The 17,129-nt window shown below is 35.3% G+C and overlaps 1 protein-coding gene across 1 annotated transcript; it reads left to right on the top strand.

Moving 5' to 3' along the window:
* The first annotated feature begins 10 nt into the window (after positions 1 to 10).
* Positions 11 to 15,296, top strand: LOC117102467. The gene is made up of 7 exons (XM_033242732.1): positions 11 to 4,294; positions 5,202 to 5,261; positions 5,828 to 5,932; positions 6,896 to 7,015; positions 7,713 to 7,777; positions 8,626 to 9,552; positions 12,631 to 15,296. The coding sequence occupies exons 1-7, from the start codon at positions 4,109 to 4,111 to the stop codon at positions 12,701 to 12,703; spliced, it is 1,536 nt and encodes a 511-aa protein (XP_033098623.1). The 5' UTR covers positions 11 to 4,108; the 3' UTR covers positions 12,704 to 15,296.
* Positions 15,297 to 17,129: the final 1,833 nt, after the last annotated feature.

Genomic DNA, 17,129 nt, shown 5'->3' on the forward strand with positions numbered 1-17,129 from the left:
ATACGGGGGCAAAAAAGTTATGCTGCACTAGTTGAAAAAAATATGCCTCTAATTTTACAGGGATAACATTTTTGTAATTTTGGTTAGATATCAAATGTTATAGGTCATTTATAAATTATACTTAAAACTGGTGGTACCACTGTGTGTGTGTGTGTGTGTGTGCGTGCTGAACCACTGTGATCCTTAAGCCTGTTGCACTCAAAAGCAGCACCTGACACAATTTTTTTACAAAGGTGACCTTCTTAGACTGCCACCTAGTCATCAGACTTGTGTTGCATCCGGCAAAGATCTTATAAAAACAAGATAGCGTTCTCCGCAATTTACGCGTAACAAATAGAAGCGTCGGTCAAGGTTCAAAAGTTTCCAATTTAGCAAAAGGGCGCCATTCATGCGCTATTATACCAAAGAGAAAAAGTAATCAGGGCGTCTTGTCTGTTGCCATGGATCTGAGATGGTTCCTGTTCTGCTGTTCACAGGATTAGTAAAGCCGCGCGACGTACGGTGTGGTAAGAGCGGTCAAGGGTCAAAAGTTTCCAATTTAGCAAGAGGGCGCCATTCATGCCTTATTACAGAATTTGCACGCGTAAATTGCGGAGAACGCTATCTTGTGTTTATAAGATCTTTGATCCGGCAAGTGTTCACTTAGAGGGCGCCAGAATTTGTTGGTGGACCCAGTAGGCTTCTGGTTCAAGTAAATCGCTGCTCTAGTTGTGTTTCAGAAGGAGGGCTGAAATAAAAGCTACGATAATGGTATGTCAAAAGAGAGATGATGATGTCATTGGTCTCATGTGAATTATCTCTTATGCACAAATCAATCGTCATTGCTCAGGGGTGTACAAGGAATAAAAAAAGGTGTTGCCTTACACAGGCCAATTTGAACAACCTTAGTGTATAAATGTGACATGCTCCCACAAAACCTGGACAAATGGCAAAATATCAAAATATGGTTTTTTTTTCTGGAATTAGCTTTAGAATACAATTATTCTAAATGAAAGTGAAAGAAATATTAAAAATAATGATGAGTAATGATTGATAGAAAGAGGTAGGGCATCAGAAATGGTGCAACATTTTTGTTATAAATAAACTTTCGAGCAGACAATACACATTTAAAATGTGTGCTCAAAAGCTTGTATCTTTTATGATATTAATAAATGTTGCTTAATATTATTGTAATTATTATCATAGTACTATAAATAGTAGTGTCAGTACTATAAAACTCAGTTTTGATGCGTATTAGAAACTGATTGAACCCTTGTTTTATGTATGTTGTGTGATGTTATTAAACTGCAAATCTCATCATCAAAGGGTTTTTTACATAGATATATTCAAAGAAGTATTAATGACTGTAATTTATAAGATACTGTGTTTGTTTTCGTTTATGATTTTAATTGTCTAATGTTCATAAATGTTTCCATAAGAGTACAATTAGTAGGCCTACAATATTGGAAATTACTGGAACCTGGTACTGTATTTATTTTCAATGGAAGTGGAGCCATAGCTTGCTAGTTAAGATGCTGGCTTAAAGCATGGTTAAATTTCAGGTGAAGAAAAAAAAAAGAAACAATTATTTAATCTTTATCTAGATATGAAGGGAATTAATGCTCAGTTCAAACTATTATACTTCCGTCCTGTTTGTGTTCCATTCCAATAAACCCAACCATTTAAGCATTGTTTCTAGGTTCCACAAAATGACAGGGTAAACTTACGTACACAGATGTGTGTGTTCGAAATGAGCATGTTCCTGGTCCCTTATTAAGTTGGTCAGTTTTATCAAAGAGTAACAACTGCAAGAGGTCTGACTCTCGTGGTAACGTTGAAACGCAATCCTATTTCAAAAATAACTGCCATGAAGGGGCGTGTCCTTAAAAGACGCATTTCAAGCGAACTCTATTTAAATTCTGTTTGTGCGCCCCTATCGTGTGGCAGTACTTTTTTAACGTTACATTGCGTGCATACAAAATCAGGGCAGTTGGACTTCTTACAATTCTATACTGTTTAGTTTCATTGACACCCCAGCAATATCCATTGACAAGTGTAGGCCTACTTGTTGTTAAATGATAGTAAAGCTGATCTGAAATTTTAAGATGAGCTTAATATAAAACATGATGCCATTTAATAATATATCATGCTTTATATCAATATGTAAACTTGTTTAGAGACACTTTTAATCAATTGTATATTATTTACGGATGCTATTGACAACTGATCCGATAGTCCTTAATCGGATATTTTAACCTTGATTGTATGTATATGAATATTTTGTAAATGTTGATATCAGAAAAGACTAGGAAATATAGGTGCTATTCCCGAATCTTATATCGTATTTAGTATATTAATAGATTTGATAAATAATACTCCATACGGTGCTCTAGTGCTTACCCCACAATGAATTTACTTGTTACTATTATTTGTCATCGTGTTATTATACCAACTCGAGCCCTAAATAATGAGGCTTTTTATTTTAATGTATTTTTATGTACTGTATAGGCTTATATGAAATGTTAGCAGAGTCTCCACTGGCATTATTTTTTTATAGAAAGCAAAATTCTTTACATGTGACATCGCCTAGTAGCGTATAAATTGGTTATAGGCCTATTGAACAAAGTTAACAACATTCCAAGTTATACCAAAATTAAATGTAAAAAATATAAAAATTGGAAATATGTATCCTATTATTAGGCCCTATACTGTTTATTAAGGGGTTGAAATGTTAACTTCTGACGAACATTCTCTTCAGATAAATGTTGTTTGGAGTAACAAGAATTTTACTTCAGTGAATCGAATCTTAAGAACGGTACACCTACGTATATATCAATTACGTAGGTGTATAAAAACTCATGTTTTGTGTAGTGTGTAAACCATTTCTTTTTCTTTTTTTTATCATTAAATAGTTTAGATTGATGTGTTGTGATGTATTTCTCCTACAATAAATTAGTGAGCATGAAAACTTCCATACATATTATCTTTTCATTATTTCTTTTTTAGTATCGTCTCGATATTGCTAACAACAGTTTTTATTTTTGTAAAATGTGTATCCCATATGCAGTTAAGTACGGCGGATTGATGTAAATACGGTTACAGAATGCATACCTTAACCACCGTACGATAGTGGTAATAGTAATGATGGTACATATTTGGGTGAGGATGGTAATCATAATAGGGAGTTTTCGCAAGTTTAAGAAAAAGATAACGAATACGCTAACATCATCAAATTGTTAGACAACCCATCATCCCCCACATCAGCATATCCCACACAATGTAGGCGATTCATGCCTTTTGTATGAATGAAGGATCATATTGAGCTCGTGCGTATTGTCAATAATGTTTTAAGTACAAATGAATATAATGATAATGACGTATTCTTATTCGTTATCGTTTTTGTAAGGTTGCGAAATCTCCCTAATCATCTTTTTGTAAATGTTTTGTCATTAAATTAAAAAGCAAAATTGATGCAAAATTACTTAAAATTACTAGGAGAAAATGTATATAAGGATGTAAAATCCTATGATATAAAGCCGCCTTTTATTTCGAAATAAATCATGTCAAACATCATTATTTAAGTACTATAAATATAAAATTTGAAATGGCCTATCGCAGTGTATCGAGTACAATTCACAATTTAATGATGGCAATTCCTGACGTTAAAACGTGCATATAAAATAATTATGATGTTTTTTATTACGGTAACCTGTTATAAATGAACCCCATTTTCTTGTCCATATAAAACGACGTATATACTCTACAGCGTACTAATATCGAAACAAGGAAACAAACAAGTATTATATGCCATGACATTCGTAGCATCGCTTCTTGATACAGGTTGTCTTGATTTCGAATTCAGATATTATACAACGGGTCTGGTCTTTAGCAAGGGCTGTCAATTTGTTGGATAAACCTATTTATTTTCAAGCCTTGATATCGTACTTTTCACCAAATCTATGATCGGACTATTTAAAGCAAATTCTAAGACTAACTAATGCAGTTATTCCGCTAACAAGTACGCAGAGTAGCCAGCGGGATTTATCTTTTGATGAAATAAATTCGATTGAGTGTGTTCGAATTGTATTTTAAGTTCGAATCACGTGATCAGATATAGGCCTATTTGAAGATGGTTAGGCAAGTGCCACAGTGTGGTGACCAGCCTAAGGAGCAGAAGAAAGCTGGGTACATCTCTAACCAAACTGCTATTGTACACATTGTGATATCGGTGATGTATTTTGTTGACACCGTTATACCCATCGCAGACACATTCCCTTGTAAAGATATCACAGTTGTTCTTGGGTTAAATACTCTGGTAGGTTGACTATTTTTTTGTCTTTGAAGATGATGTTGTTTTTAAATTAAATTCAATCAATAAAAACAATGGATAAGAAGTATATTTAATTACTTATAATGATATGTAAAAAATCAAGTAGGTACTGGTGCCGAGAGTTCTAGGCTACTCCACACCACAGGTTGGTCTTCAGTGTTGCACAATATTTAGAAATTTTCACCGGGGCGAGCTTTTTTGTGGGGTTAGGTTGCGCCCACTATATACACCACTGAATTTGCCATTGTGATACCTGTGATGTATTTTGTTGACACCGTTATACCCATCGCAGACACATTCCCTTATAAAGATATCAGCTGTTTTTGGGCTAAAATACTCTGGTAGGATGACTATTTTATTTTTTTTTTGTCTGTGAAGACGATGTTGTTTTTTAGTTAAATTTAATCAATAAAATCATGGATAAGAAATATATTTAATTACAGTTAATGATATGTAGAAGTTTAAATCATTATACTGTTAGGTGCCGGAAGTTATAGGCTACTCAACACCACAGTTTGGTCTTCAGTGGTGTACAGTATTTAGAAATTTTCACGGGACGAATTGGAGTGGGGAGCTTTTTCGTGAGGTTAGGGAGTACACGCCACTGAGGTCATTTTACATTCCTTTGTCATTATTATTCAGATTTCCTTTTATACAAATAACCTGTCAACATCTAAATGTCTATTTAATGTCCACCAAAAATATCGTCCCTTTATCAAAGTTTTAAAATGTATTTCTTATCGTTATGTACAATGTATATTATTTGGTCAGAGGCATATGTGATGAATAAATGTTTCTTGTACTTGTTACAATGAAGGAAGCAGAAGGAAAAAATTAAATGACGACGTAAATTTAAAGTGTTTTTGAAATGAGTAGCTATCTTCACTTACAGATTGCTCTACTGACGGGAATTATTGGATTTAGAGCATCAAAGCGTCCAAGCATACCACTCGTAAGTGTAGTTTCTACTGTATAAAAGAGTGAAATATTGTAATATTAATATTAATATATATATATAGGACCTATATGCTGTCTCTTATACACATCTAGATGTGTATAAGAGACAGATGTGTATCCCATATGCAGTTAAGTACGGCGGATTGATGTAAATACGGTTACAGAATGCATACCTTAACCACCGTACGATAGTGGTAATAGTAATGATGGTACATATTTGGGTGAGGATGGTAATCATAAACTGGACCACTTTCGGAATATTTTGAGCGGCGTCCGCCCACGCCCACCACCCACTCTCGTCAGGGACCTCGGCTTACCGTCGGAGACATCGAACCCCGTCGGGCAAATCCTTGCGCCACCCCTGGACCGGACGAATAGTGACCATTGAAGTTTCATATTTTAATAACGGATTTCGACCGCTAATAATGATGCTGATGATAATAGTGGCGATGATAACTACGACGACGATGACAGCAAGAACAATAATAGGCTAACATTATTAAGAATACTGTAATAATAATATTAATGATAATAATATTTTCCTATTTAAATTAAATACAGAGTAAAGTATATATCGGCTTATCAGTGCTTAGTGGTGTGGGTGCTCTGTGTCTGCTAGTAGTTGCTATCATACGTTTCTTCATATCTTCATGTGGCCAAACAAACGTGGGTACAGTTTTTTAAATATATGATTTAGAAATGTATATACCTTTACAATTTGTTTTATTTATATTAAATTATATACAGGAATAAATTATCATGTATATGCATTAATCATATTATTATAGACAAAATAAATCATACATAGTCTATTCGTATTTGTGTACAGGTCCAAGATTCGGAACTTGAAGCGCCACTGATAATTACTTCGGTTTTTTAAACGGCGCTATATAAGTTCTTACCTTATTATTATTATTATTATTATTATTATTATTATTATTATTATTATTATTATTATTATTATTATTATTATTATTATTATTATTATTATTATTATTATTATTATTGAACCAGAGGTATACAAATATCTCTATAATTTTATACCTTCCTGTTGAGAAAACTATTTAGGCCTATATATTTTCCTCGAGTAGAACCAACTCTTCTTGAATAAGGACTTGGTGGTCCACATCTGGCTCGTGTGCACTTTAAAAAACCCATTGCGTCTTTCGGACGAGTAGGAGATTCCCGATGCTATGGTTCATTTCCGCCCCTGTTGTCGTTCTGAAATGATGTGGGTATAGAGCTACTAAGCGTCTTTCTGTGGATGATGAAGTAGGGTGGCGCCAGGATTCTTCCGACGCGGGTCCGACTTTCCGATGTGGGTGGGCGATGACCCCGACGAGAGCGTAAGTAGGCCTGATCGGGCGTCGCTTAAAATCTATCGGGAGTTGTTTAGGGGGCGAAACCAGAAAATATGACAATTTAGGCTAAAGGTTTCAAAGGCTTGTTCAGTCAAATTTAGAGTCTACGTTAGGCCTACCAATAGTTTAAAAATACATATATTTTTCTCCCCTATGGGGAAGCTCTTCCCGGCCACTCCTTCCCTTGCGGACCATGCACATACGCAATTCAGCACAATGACGCTGCGAGATATTCTACGATTACCTTTTCGTTTTGTCTTATTTTTAGAGCTTTATTAGTGCTACTGTAATCACTTTGTACTCGACAGTCAGTGCGTTGTTTGAAATCCCGAACTGCATTGTATCGGTGTCGGTGTTTAACAAAGTAGTGAACAGATTAAAACAAGAGGTGAGAGTATATAGTTTAAGATCGGTACCGGTACATATACTATTCTTTCGTTGAGATGATATGATGATATGAAAGCTTATGCAAGTAAACATCAAATTTGTTAAACCACCGGTTCTCCCAACTGGAATCTACACTGTAAAAACAGCGTGGAGGATTTAAACACAAAGCTCCATGCAATGTTGTCAGTTTTTGGTGACGCGTTTAAAAGCTAAACGTGTTTAGATATATCTTAATGTGCTTAGGATCTTGACGTGTTTAGCATTAGATGTGCTTAGGTATGACATCATGATGTCAGCTTTTAAACGTGTCACCAAAAACGGGACAACATTGCGTGGAGCTTTGTTCGAGCGTATTATTTCTATTAGGCCTACCTATATAACCAATTTGGGTAATTTAATTCTTCAATAAAATATATATAGAGGCCTATGTATTCATATCTTTAAAAATTATTTCCAGTTTCATCAGCCATTTCAACGTGAATAGTTCAATTTCATTTCCAATGTCAATGTATTTATTTAAGAATATTTGAATGGATTCATTAATTAATCATGTTTCATCGAAAAATAGCATACGATTACGAATACACGTTATTCCCCTTATGGTTATCGTTCATGCTGCATGGACTGGGGGCTTAGTTATGATTTATCTTTATCAGTAATATTGATAGAGGACTTTACCAATAAATCACGTCTTTCAGAGAGCCACTCAGAACGCGGATGAGTTTGTTAAATTGGAAGAGAAAAGACAACCATCCAATTCTAAGTATGTTTACTATTATTGTATCATTATTCACATTTAACTTCAATCATTATCACTACCATCATAATCATCTACATCATCATTATCGTCATCGCCATCATCATCATTATCTTTTTCTTTATTGTAACCGTCATAGTTTGGTTTCGCTTAAGGAGTAGGCCTATGCGATACTAAATCTCTCTATATACCATACCATCATCATTTGGTTTCGCCTTAACCAAGAAGTATGCGATACAAAGATATTTTGTTAAGAACTTATTTTAAGTAATATTAATGTAATAATTTAATGATTTAAAAATTTAATAATTTAATAGTAATATAGAGAGTCATTTAGCAAGAATGATTATCAATAGTAAGTAAATAAACTTTTCAACAAAAATTATTCTAATATACACAGTTACAGTTTCAGTTATCTGAGTTCCTTTACGTTGCTTTCAATATTAGAAAAGAGAAAGTCGTAGCTAATAACATCCCATAAATATTTATCGATCGTGTTATTGTTATTGTTATATGTAAAGTCGGGTATTTGCCCTAAAATAATCATCGCTTTATTATTATTATAATCATTAGGCCTATCATTATTATTGATCATCATTGTTATCATTATCATGAACGATATAGTGTCACGTGCTTTGGACTACATTGTGTAAATTTACATTAACTATTTATGACATATCTCGACCTGTCAGTTTCTTTTACGGTAAGAGACAAGTGACGAAATTACTTACGGTATTATCCTACAGCTTTCGAAATAGGCCTCAACTTCCAATGTGCTGCAGGCCATTGATCCTAATGCTCCTTTGTTAGAAGCTATATAAATAATTTTATACTATATTAATTATTAATTCCAGGTATGAATACAGCACCATCGGCGACAATTTGCCGTCCAATAACCAAAAGAATACTGATGGGCATCCGTATCAAGAGACACTCCAGGGTGCGTTGGTGGAGGATAATGAAAATGGTTTTAAATCGCACCATTTTTACCCAACAGTTATCGTCACATCTCAGCAATCTCAAGAAGTTTCACCAGAGCGTCAGCTTGATGAGACGACCTATATTGAGATGGATGACAAAATGACGTCAAATTTGAAATTTCCTGGAAAGGTTACGACGTTTGTCTATGATTATACATATGCTGATGTGGCGCCAGAACCTCCACCACGAGCAAAACGTTCTTCAGAAGTTCTAAAGTCATTTACACTACCACATCCATACCTGGAAATTTATGATAAATCGGATCCACCTAAAAAATACGCACACTCTGCCGACATGGAACATGCGCGAGAAAGAAGACAAACTTACTTTCACAAGAAATTTGCGTCGCGCTTCCAACCCCTCGCTGACGATCAACCTACCTCAGGCGTTTTCTTAGCAAAAGTGAATAAATATCACAATGCGTTTGCCGACAGACTCAGGTGCGCCGTCAGTAACGAAGAAATATATCCTGTTGCCAACCAGTCACCATTAAAAGACGAGAGCGAGAAAAAGGTCGGAGAACCTTTTCCCAGACCAAAACGTACAGACCAACATGAACATTTTCATTCGGTGAATGGACAATCTTGCCTCTCTGACGTCGAGAGCACCGATGAGTGTACCTCATCCAACACAGAACCAGTTCAGAAGAATTGGGGTTTATATGGTGATTGTGGCGCTAATAGCGGTGGCATAGTAAAGTCGATGCAACAAAGGACCACAGGAGAATGTCAGCTGCCATTTTCCAGTCTGCAGGAGTCTATGGTTGGCGATGAAACAACAAAGAAGACTAGTTTGAAAAGGCATGTATAGTAGCTATGACTAACCATTTACACCATTTCACAGAAAAATATATTGCTAATAAAACAATAATAACTTAAGTACATATCACCTTTCACAATCCAAGAAATTGCGCAATGACTTTATGTGACGTCATTATGTCCAGATTTTACCGGCGTTGTGAAATCGAAAACTATATATAGACAGGTTTTATTTCTCCAAACCCGGCCTCTATAACGAATCAATGGGAATTTTTAAATAGAAACTGGAATCCACTTGATTTAAGGGTATTTTGACCTTTTGCTGATTACGAATCTGGTGGATCTCTTAAGCGATATTCTTTCATCTAAGGCCAAAATGGCCGCTTTTATGCAAAAGCATCCATTTTAGGGGAAAAAGACTAACACTGTATTTCACTTACTATTTGTCATGGCAGAAAACAGTGTAATTTCACTGTTCCCTGGTCATGGAGAGTTCATTTTGGTACCAAACTGTTCGGAATGCTTATTTTAAATCTATTCACTATGATAGAAGAATTCCCCCACAAATAGGCCTACTAGGAAAAAAGTTATTACCAAAAACCCCGTTTTTGGCCAATAAACACGTTTTATAATTTTCTTGTATTCAAAACCATTGAAAATAATGCCATTGAAAAATGAAAGCTGAAGTGACAATAGTGAAACACAAACAATAATTTTTTTTACATTCTTTGTTATAATCGATTCAATGGTTTCGGTAAAATTTTGCAAAAATCAAGAACTCTGTAACTCTGTTAGTATTTGTGCAGGAGAATATGTATTACCAAAAACTCCTGTTTTTAGCGTAAAACAACATAATTTTTATAATTTTCTTATTTTCAATTCAAATAAAAACATATTCAATGCCATAACATGTTTTAATTCAATTAATACTGGCAAATGAGGTAAAGTCACACTAATAAATCACAAACAAATATACGTTTTTATAAAAAAAATTCATATATTTTATGCATACAAATATGCTTAATTCTATTTAAAAAAAGGCGGGTAAAATTTTGCAAAAATCAGAAAAACGCCGTAGCTCTGCTAGCATAATTATGTACAGATGAGTTGAATTTGGTCTCATATTACTCAGAATACATATATTTCTTTTAGCTGTAGTGGAAAATGTTCTCCAAAAATTACCAGGAAAATATTTATTATAAAAAATAAAAATCCCTTTTTAGGGCATAACACATTATTCTTATAATTTTCTTATTTTCAAGGCCATTAAATCTTTAAATTTATTCAATGCTTACAAATGAGCAAAATTTGCATTAATAAATCACAAATATATATTTATGCATAAAAATATATTTAATTTTACTTCAAAAGGCGGTTTTGTTAAACTTCTGCAAATCTGGGGCGGATTGCTATAAGCGGTTCTTAGACGGTCTTAACTGTTAGCCGGCTATAATCGTGACGTCACTACTGGTCTATGATTATTTTAGACCATTGCTATACCGCGATTTAACCAGTTAGCCATCTTAAATTTTAAAGCCTACTCGGAGGCTTAAAATAGTCTTAAATCATTTTCATCATGACATTCTGCTGATTAATTCAACATTGCAATGGCAAGACTTAGACCTAGATCGTCAATGTCGGAGAATCGAACGATGAATTCCGCACACTTCTCAGCATCTGTAAAAATAGGTCTACATTACGTTAATTTCGATACATTTGCGTGCGTCGAGCACAAATGACGTCGCCCCCAATCTTACGTTACCGGGGTGTGCTTGTTTGCGTTTGAATACTCAAAGCGGTCTTGGGGAAGACTGTTTTATAGCAATGGTCTTAGAGGAATGACTTTAGTAAGACCGTAGTGATAAAGCCGGCTTTATCTGAGGAGTTAAGACTACCAGTAAAACCGTTTTATAGCAATCCGCCCCAGGAAAACTCTGTTAGTAGGCCTATAATATGCAAGAAAGGTGAAGGTCTCATATTACTCAAAATAATATTTCTATAATAGCCCTAAATCATATTCTCCAAAAATTACCAGGAAACTATTTATTAGCAAAAAATCCCATTTATTAGGGCAGAAAAAAGGCGCATACTAAAATAGCCTTTAGGCTTAAAAAATACAATCAAACAGCTGTTGATACTTATTTTTACTTCACACAAGTATAGAAATATATCGTTATCAATGAAATGATAGCGCTAAATTAATTTTAATCCTTTTAATATTTTGTACAAATATTTATGGCACTCTGCAATTGCTATAGTGACTGGTTAAGAAGCTAAGTTATTTTTAGTCACTTAGATTAGTTCCTTGTTAATTGTTCTTGAATCCACCACTGGAACACTGCAGCGATATGAGGAGGAGGACACAACTAGGCCTATCAAGAATCACATTTGTCTAAACGTTGGTAGGCATACGGCTTCGCCCGATCCCGCCTATCACTTTTACCAAAGATGTACGCTGCTTCTCCCTGTTCTTTTAGAGGTAGAATAGTAGAATAATTTAACTTTTTTAGCACACTGGCTATATATGGCACTCAATAATCGGAAAACTGGGTATCGGCAAACTGGGTTTCATGATTTTTGAGTTAGCACACTGGAATTTGGCAAATCGAGTTTCGGTAAAAGAACTGAGCAATCTGGGTTTGGGTAAACTGGATTTCGGCACCGGAGGATACAAATAAAATTTTGCTTTACCATTCTCTAAACTACTGGCTACTTGACTATTACATAAAACCGAAAGGTCTACTGATTAATCTCAGATAAGATAGTATAATACATATTCAGGGTCATCCTGATGATGACATAATTAATGTCGAGATATTGAATCCCAACACGATGGCGTGCATTTCGATACTTGGAGTATGTAGGGCCTATTGACTTTTTAGCTTTCCGAACAGTTTGGTACCAAAAATAATTTCACTCCACCAAATTCGTAATCAGCAAGGTCAAAATACCCTAAGTAAACTGGATCCCAGCTTTTACCTAAAAATGCCCATTGCATCATTATTTTTGGGATTTGGAACTATAGGCTTAGTACTAATAATCATTAAATATAAGATATTGTAAAAACTACAATTGTACGTGAATAGTTTTCATCATAATGCAAATTTCTTTGTTTCACAGTCGAAACAATAGTGGTGATGACGTTGGTTGTTTGGTTGTCAATGAGAGCTACTCATACTTACATGAATGCTGATGGTGCTCATAAATTTGCTCCTAAACAAAGACAGACACAAGCCTGCTGATCTCCGAAAAACATACATGTCTAAGCCTTACTGTTTTAGTGATTGCTTGTAAACCTGATTGCTTAAAAACCATATATGTTATAACTTGGCAAAATTTATTCCAAGGCTCTGTGATTAGTCAAAACCTGCATAGAAGTCAACAAACTTATAGCGGTTAAAAGGTTCAAAAAGAATACAGTATTACTACACTAAGTTTTCTGCCCACTGGTCGGACGAATTCTGTGTAAAAGTTTAAGCATCTGTACCATAAATTACTGTACTCATTTAAAAGATCACATAAGTTATCAATTTTCAATATGTTATACCGACTTTTTTTTTTTTTTTATTGATTTTCAATGATTTATAATTATCAACTGATTTATTTATGGACACATATTAACACAGTACGGTACTCATTTAAATTACTGGCAGACATTGGTCACCTGTACGCAAATGTCATAAAAGTGCTATTTTTTAAACGCCTGTACTGTCGCACTTTATTAATCATCGCCATTAGTACCGTAATTCCTGTCGAGCACTATGTAACACACTTGTCTGACTTTATAAACCTGTTGCACTTTGTAATACCGTACTCGCGCGAATAAGCGCCCCGGCGCTTAAAATATTTTTGGCTCTTTTTGAGGGGGAACTTATTCAAACGGGGCGTTTATTCAAAGGAGGCGCTTATGAAAACAGAGTGGAAATTGAGGAGGCGCTTATGGAAATAGATGAAAATTGAAGGAGTGCTTATGGGAAATTGGAAAATTTAAGGGCCACCGTTTTTTTTAATCGAAGATAAGTGAATGGTTTTGGTGAAGAAAAAGTAATCTTCGATCGAGAGAGCATGAAATTGACGAAATTTGGTGTTGGTGGTGGTGGTAAGCGTGTTGGCGATCTGCCAATTCAGATTAGAAGGATCATTGCAGTGTTTCTTGCTTAGATACGAGAGTGATGCGTGATGAAGTCAGTTATTTTTAGTTGACTGATAGGCCTATTAAATACTAGTAGTTCTAAAGAATAAAAAAAACAAGCAATAAAACAGAACGGGATTACATCAAAACTGAAAATTATCTTAAACTTAATGGAGACTGACAGCCAGACATGGATAGTTGGACTGACCGACCGACGATGCTAAGATAGATGCGAATAGTTGATGCAGAAAATTAAGTTGGTGATGTACTGTATGATTGATTTTTTTTAGGAATCGAGGGGCGCTAATTCAAACAGGGCGCTTAAGACAATTTTCACGCCTATTCAAGAGGGGCGCTTATTCAAAGGGGCGCTTTCGCGCGAGTAAGTTAACTGTTTTTCCGCACTTTGTAACAACAGGACTGTCGTACTTTTTTAACAACTGTCTGTCGCACTTTGTAATAAACTAAGGTTTCGTGCTTTGTAATAGGTAACTTCTGTACTTTTATGGATTTTGATTAATAACAATTATTTTGCGGAATAGTTTACAGTGGGATGTGGTGAGTCGTTGGACTAGCATCTATTGTCGGAAAAATAAATATATAAAATATTATTTTCTACTTTTTCACACCTGGTTTTAAATTAGCTATAAGTACAGATATTTTTTATTTAATGTAGAAATTTGAAAATGGCAATGTATTTATTAAGCTATTGTAAAAGTAAATATAAAACTTTATTTTCAAGCTAGAAATGTAAGCGAGAACCTAATACACAAGATAATGATGTTAAAATGTGTGTATAAAATTAATGATGATGTTGTAAATAAACCCCAGGATTTTGTCCATGTGATAGGACATAAAAACAGCGTATACTGAAACGCTAAAGTAAGAGACGGGCACTCCGGCCTGCTTCAGGTTTCGAACCGTTACCGTACCTTACTGATATCGAAACAAGGAAACATTTTTTTTCAAATAATAATTGTTAAACAATGTCACGACATTCCCGTAGCATCGCTCTTGATACAAGTTGTCTTGTTTTAAAATCAGATATCAAACAGGTCCTGTTTTCAGGGCGACCCACGTTGGAAAAACTTTCGTAGTTTCAAGTCTGGATATTATATCGTATTTTTCACCATATATATGATCGGACTATTTAAAGCAAATGCCAAGACCAACATGCTTAGGCCTATGTTGCGATAACCAAGTACGCAGAATAGCTGGTGTCAAGTTATTTTATGATCGATAAACTAATTAAAACATGAAATAAATTCGACTAAAGTAGAGTGTTCAAATTGTATCGTAACTTCGAATCACGTTATCAGATATCTGAAGATGGTTAGCGAAGTGTCAGATTGTGATGAACAGCCAAAGCAGAAGAAAACTGGGTTCATCTCTAACCATGGACTTATTAATAGGTCCATGGACCCCATAGGTCCATGCTTTAAGAAAACTGCTATTGTACACATTGTGATATCGGTGATGTATTTTGTTGACACCGTTATACTGATCGCAAACACATTCCCTTGCAAAGACATCACAGTTGTTCTTGGGCTAAATACTCTGGTAGGTTGACCATTTTTGTTGTTAGATAATATTTGTAAGATAATGTTTTGTACCAATTAAATATATCAATAAAACCATGGATAAGAAATATAAATGTATTTAATTACTGTTAATTATGTAAAAATTCAAATAATTATGCTTTACCTGCCGGGGGATTCTAGCCTATTCCAACACCGCATTTTAATCTTCAGGCCGTATCTAGAAATGTCAGGGGGAAACTTGAGGCGGTGGTTGTAGGGTGGGGAGCACCACTAGATACGCCATGGTCGTTTTACATTAGTTTGCCCTTATTTGAAAATTAGGACTAAATGTCTTTTTACCTTTTATACAAATAACCCTGTCGAAATCTATTTATGACACATCTTCGACCAATCAGTCTGAAAGAGATAGGTGAAAAAAATATTCATTATCCTGTAGCTTTAAATATGCCTCAACTTCTTCTAATGACCTTTCACAGTCACTCGATCATAATACTCCTTTTTTAGAGTCATACAATATTATCAGTCACACAATCCTATACAATATTATTCATCAATTTCAGGTATGAATACATCGACGACAAGGTGTCATGCAATAACCAAAATGAATACTGATGGGCATCCGTATCAAGCGACGCTACAGAGTGCTTTGGAGGATAATGAAAATGGTTTTGACTCGCAGCATCATTTTTACCCAACAGTTATCGTCACATCTCAGCAATCTAGAAAAAAATGTCATCAGAATATGAGCCTAATGAGAAGACTTATACTGAGGTGAATGACAAAATTACGTGTAGAATTTCCAGACATGCTACGACATTTGTCTATGATTATGCATATGCTGATGTGGCTCCAGAACCTCCTCCACGAACGAAACGATCTTCAGAAGATCTGAAGTCATTCACACTACTAAATTCATACTTGGAGGGGTTTTAATAAATCGGATCCACCTAAAGAATACGCCCACTCTTCCGACATGGAACATGCGCGAGAAAGAAGACAAACTTACTTTCACAAGAAATTAGCTTCGCGCTTTCAACCCCTCGATGACGACCAACTTACCTCAAGCGTTTTCATAGTAAAAGTGAATAAATATCACGATGCGTTCGCCGACAGGCTCAGGCGCGCCGCCAGTAGCGAAGCAATTTATCCAGCCGCCATCCAGTTACCATTAGAAGACAAAAGTGAGAAGTTCGAAGAACCTTTCCAAAAACCAAGAAGTACAGACCAACATCAACATCTTCATTTGCTCGATGGACAACCTTGCCTCTCTGACGTCGAGAGCACCTAGGCCTACTTCATTCAACATAAACCCAGTTCAGAAGAATAATGGTTTATATGGTGATTGTGATGTTAGTGGTGGTGGCATAGTCAAGTTCTTGCAGCAAAATGCTAACGAAGAATATCAACTGTTTAGTCATAACTCCACATTATGCAATATTGATAATAAAACAATAATAATATAAATACTTATGCAGCGCCTTTCATAAACCAAGAAATAAAATTAAAAGCTTCTGTGGCGTTGATTCCGAAGTTGGCAGACATACACAACGCGCAAAGTCTTCTTCCTCTCCTTCGATCGGAAATAATCCTAGTGTGTGCATTTCCTTCTGCATTGTGCACTAACCACTACAACATCGTACTAGGTACCAATTTCTACTCCTGGGTGGAGAAAGACAAGTATAGGTTAATTGATTTGCACAAGTTCAAAGCGAAAGGCTCTGTGGATTCAAACTCGAACAAAAACAAGAGTGACGATGACGTTGGTTGTCAATGAGAGCTACTCATACTTTATGTTGATGCCGGGACGTATCCGGGGGGGGGGGAGCCGTGGGAGCCGCCCCCTTTGTACACAGTGTTGACATTTTAAAGCTTATTCTTGAGCCAATACAAATTCTTTCCTGGGATCACTTAAAATGAATACTTCTAAACATGTAAATATGCATCAG

This window comes from Anneissia japonica, unplaced genomic scaffold (assembly GCF_011630105.1).
Source record: "Anneissia japonica isolate Jap-2015-1 unplaced genomic scaffold, ASM1163010v1 scaffold288068_len275957_cov168, whole genome shotgun sequence".
Classification (NCBI taxonomy): Eukaryota; Metazoa; Echinodermata; class Crinoidea; order Comatulida; family Comatulidae; genus Anneissia; species Anneissia japonica.

What these genes read in the sequence shown, in the direction of transcription:
- LOC117102467 (XM_033242732.1), top strand. Translation starts at nt 4,109, where the DNA reads ATGGTTAGGCAAGTGCCACAGTGTGGTGACCAGCCTAAGGAGCAGAAG. An exon ending in AGCGTCCAAGCATACCACTC is followed by an intron (nt 5,262 to 5,827) that starts GTAAGTGTAGTT and finishes AATTAAATACAG; the next exon opens with AGTAAAGTATATATCGGCTT. An exon ending in TGAACAGATTAAAACAAGAG is followed by an intron (nt 7,016 to 7,712) that starts GTGAGAGTATAT and finishes CACGTCTTTCAG; the next exon opens with AGAGCCACTCAGAACGCGGA.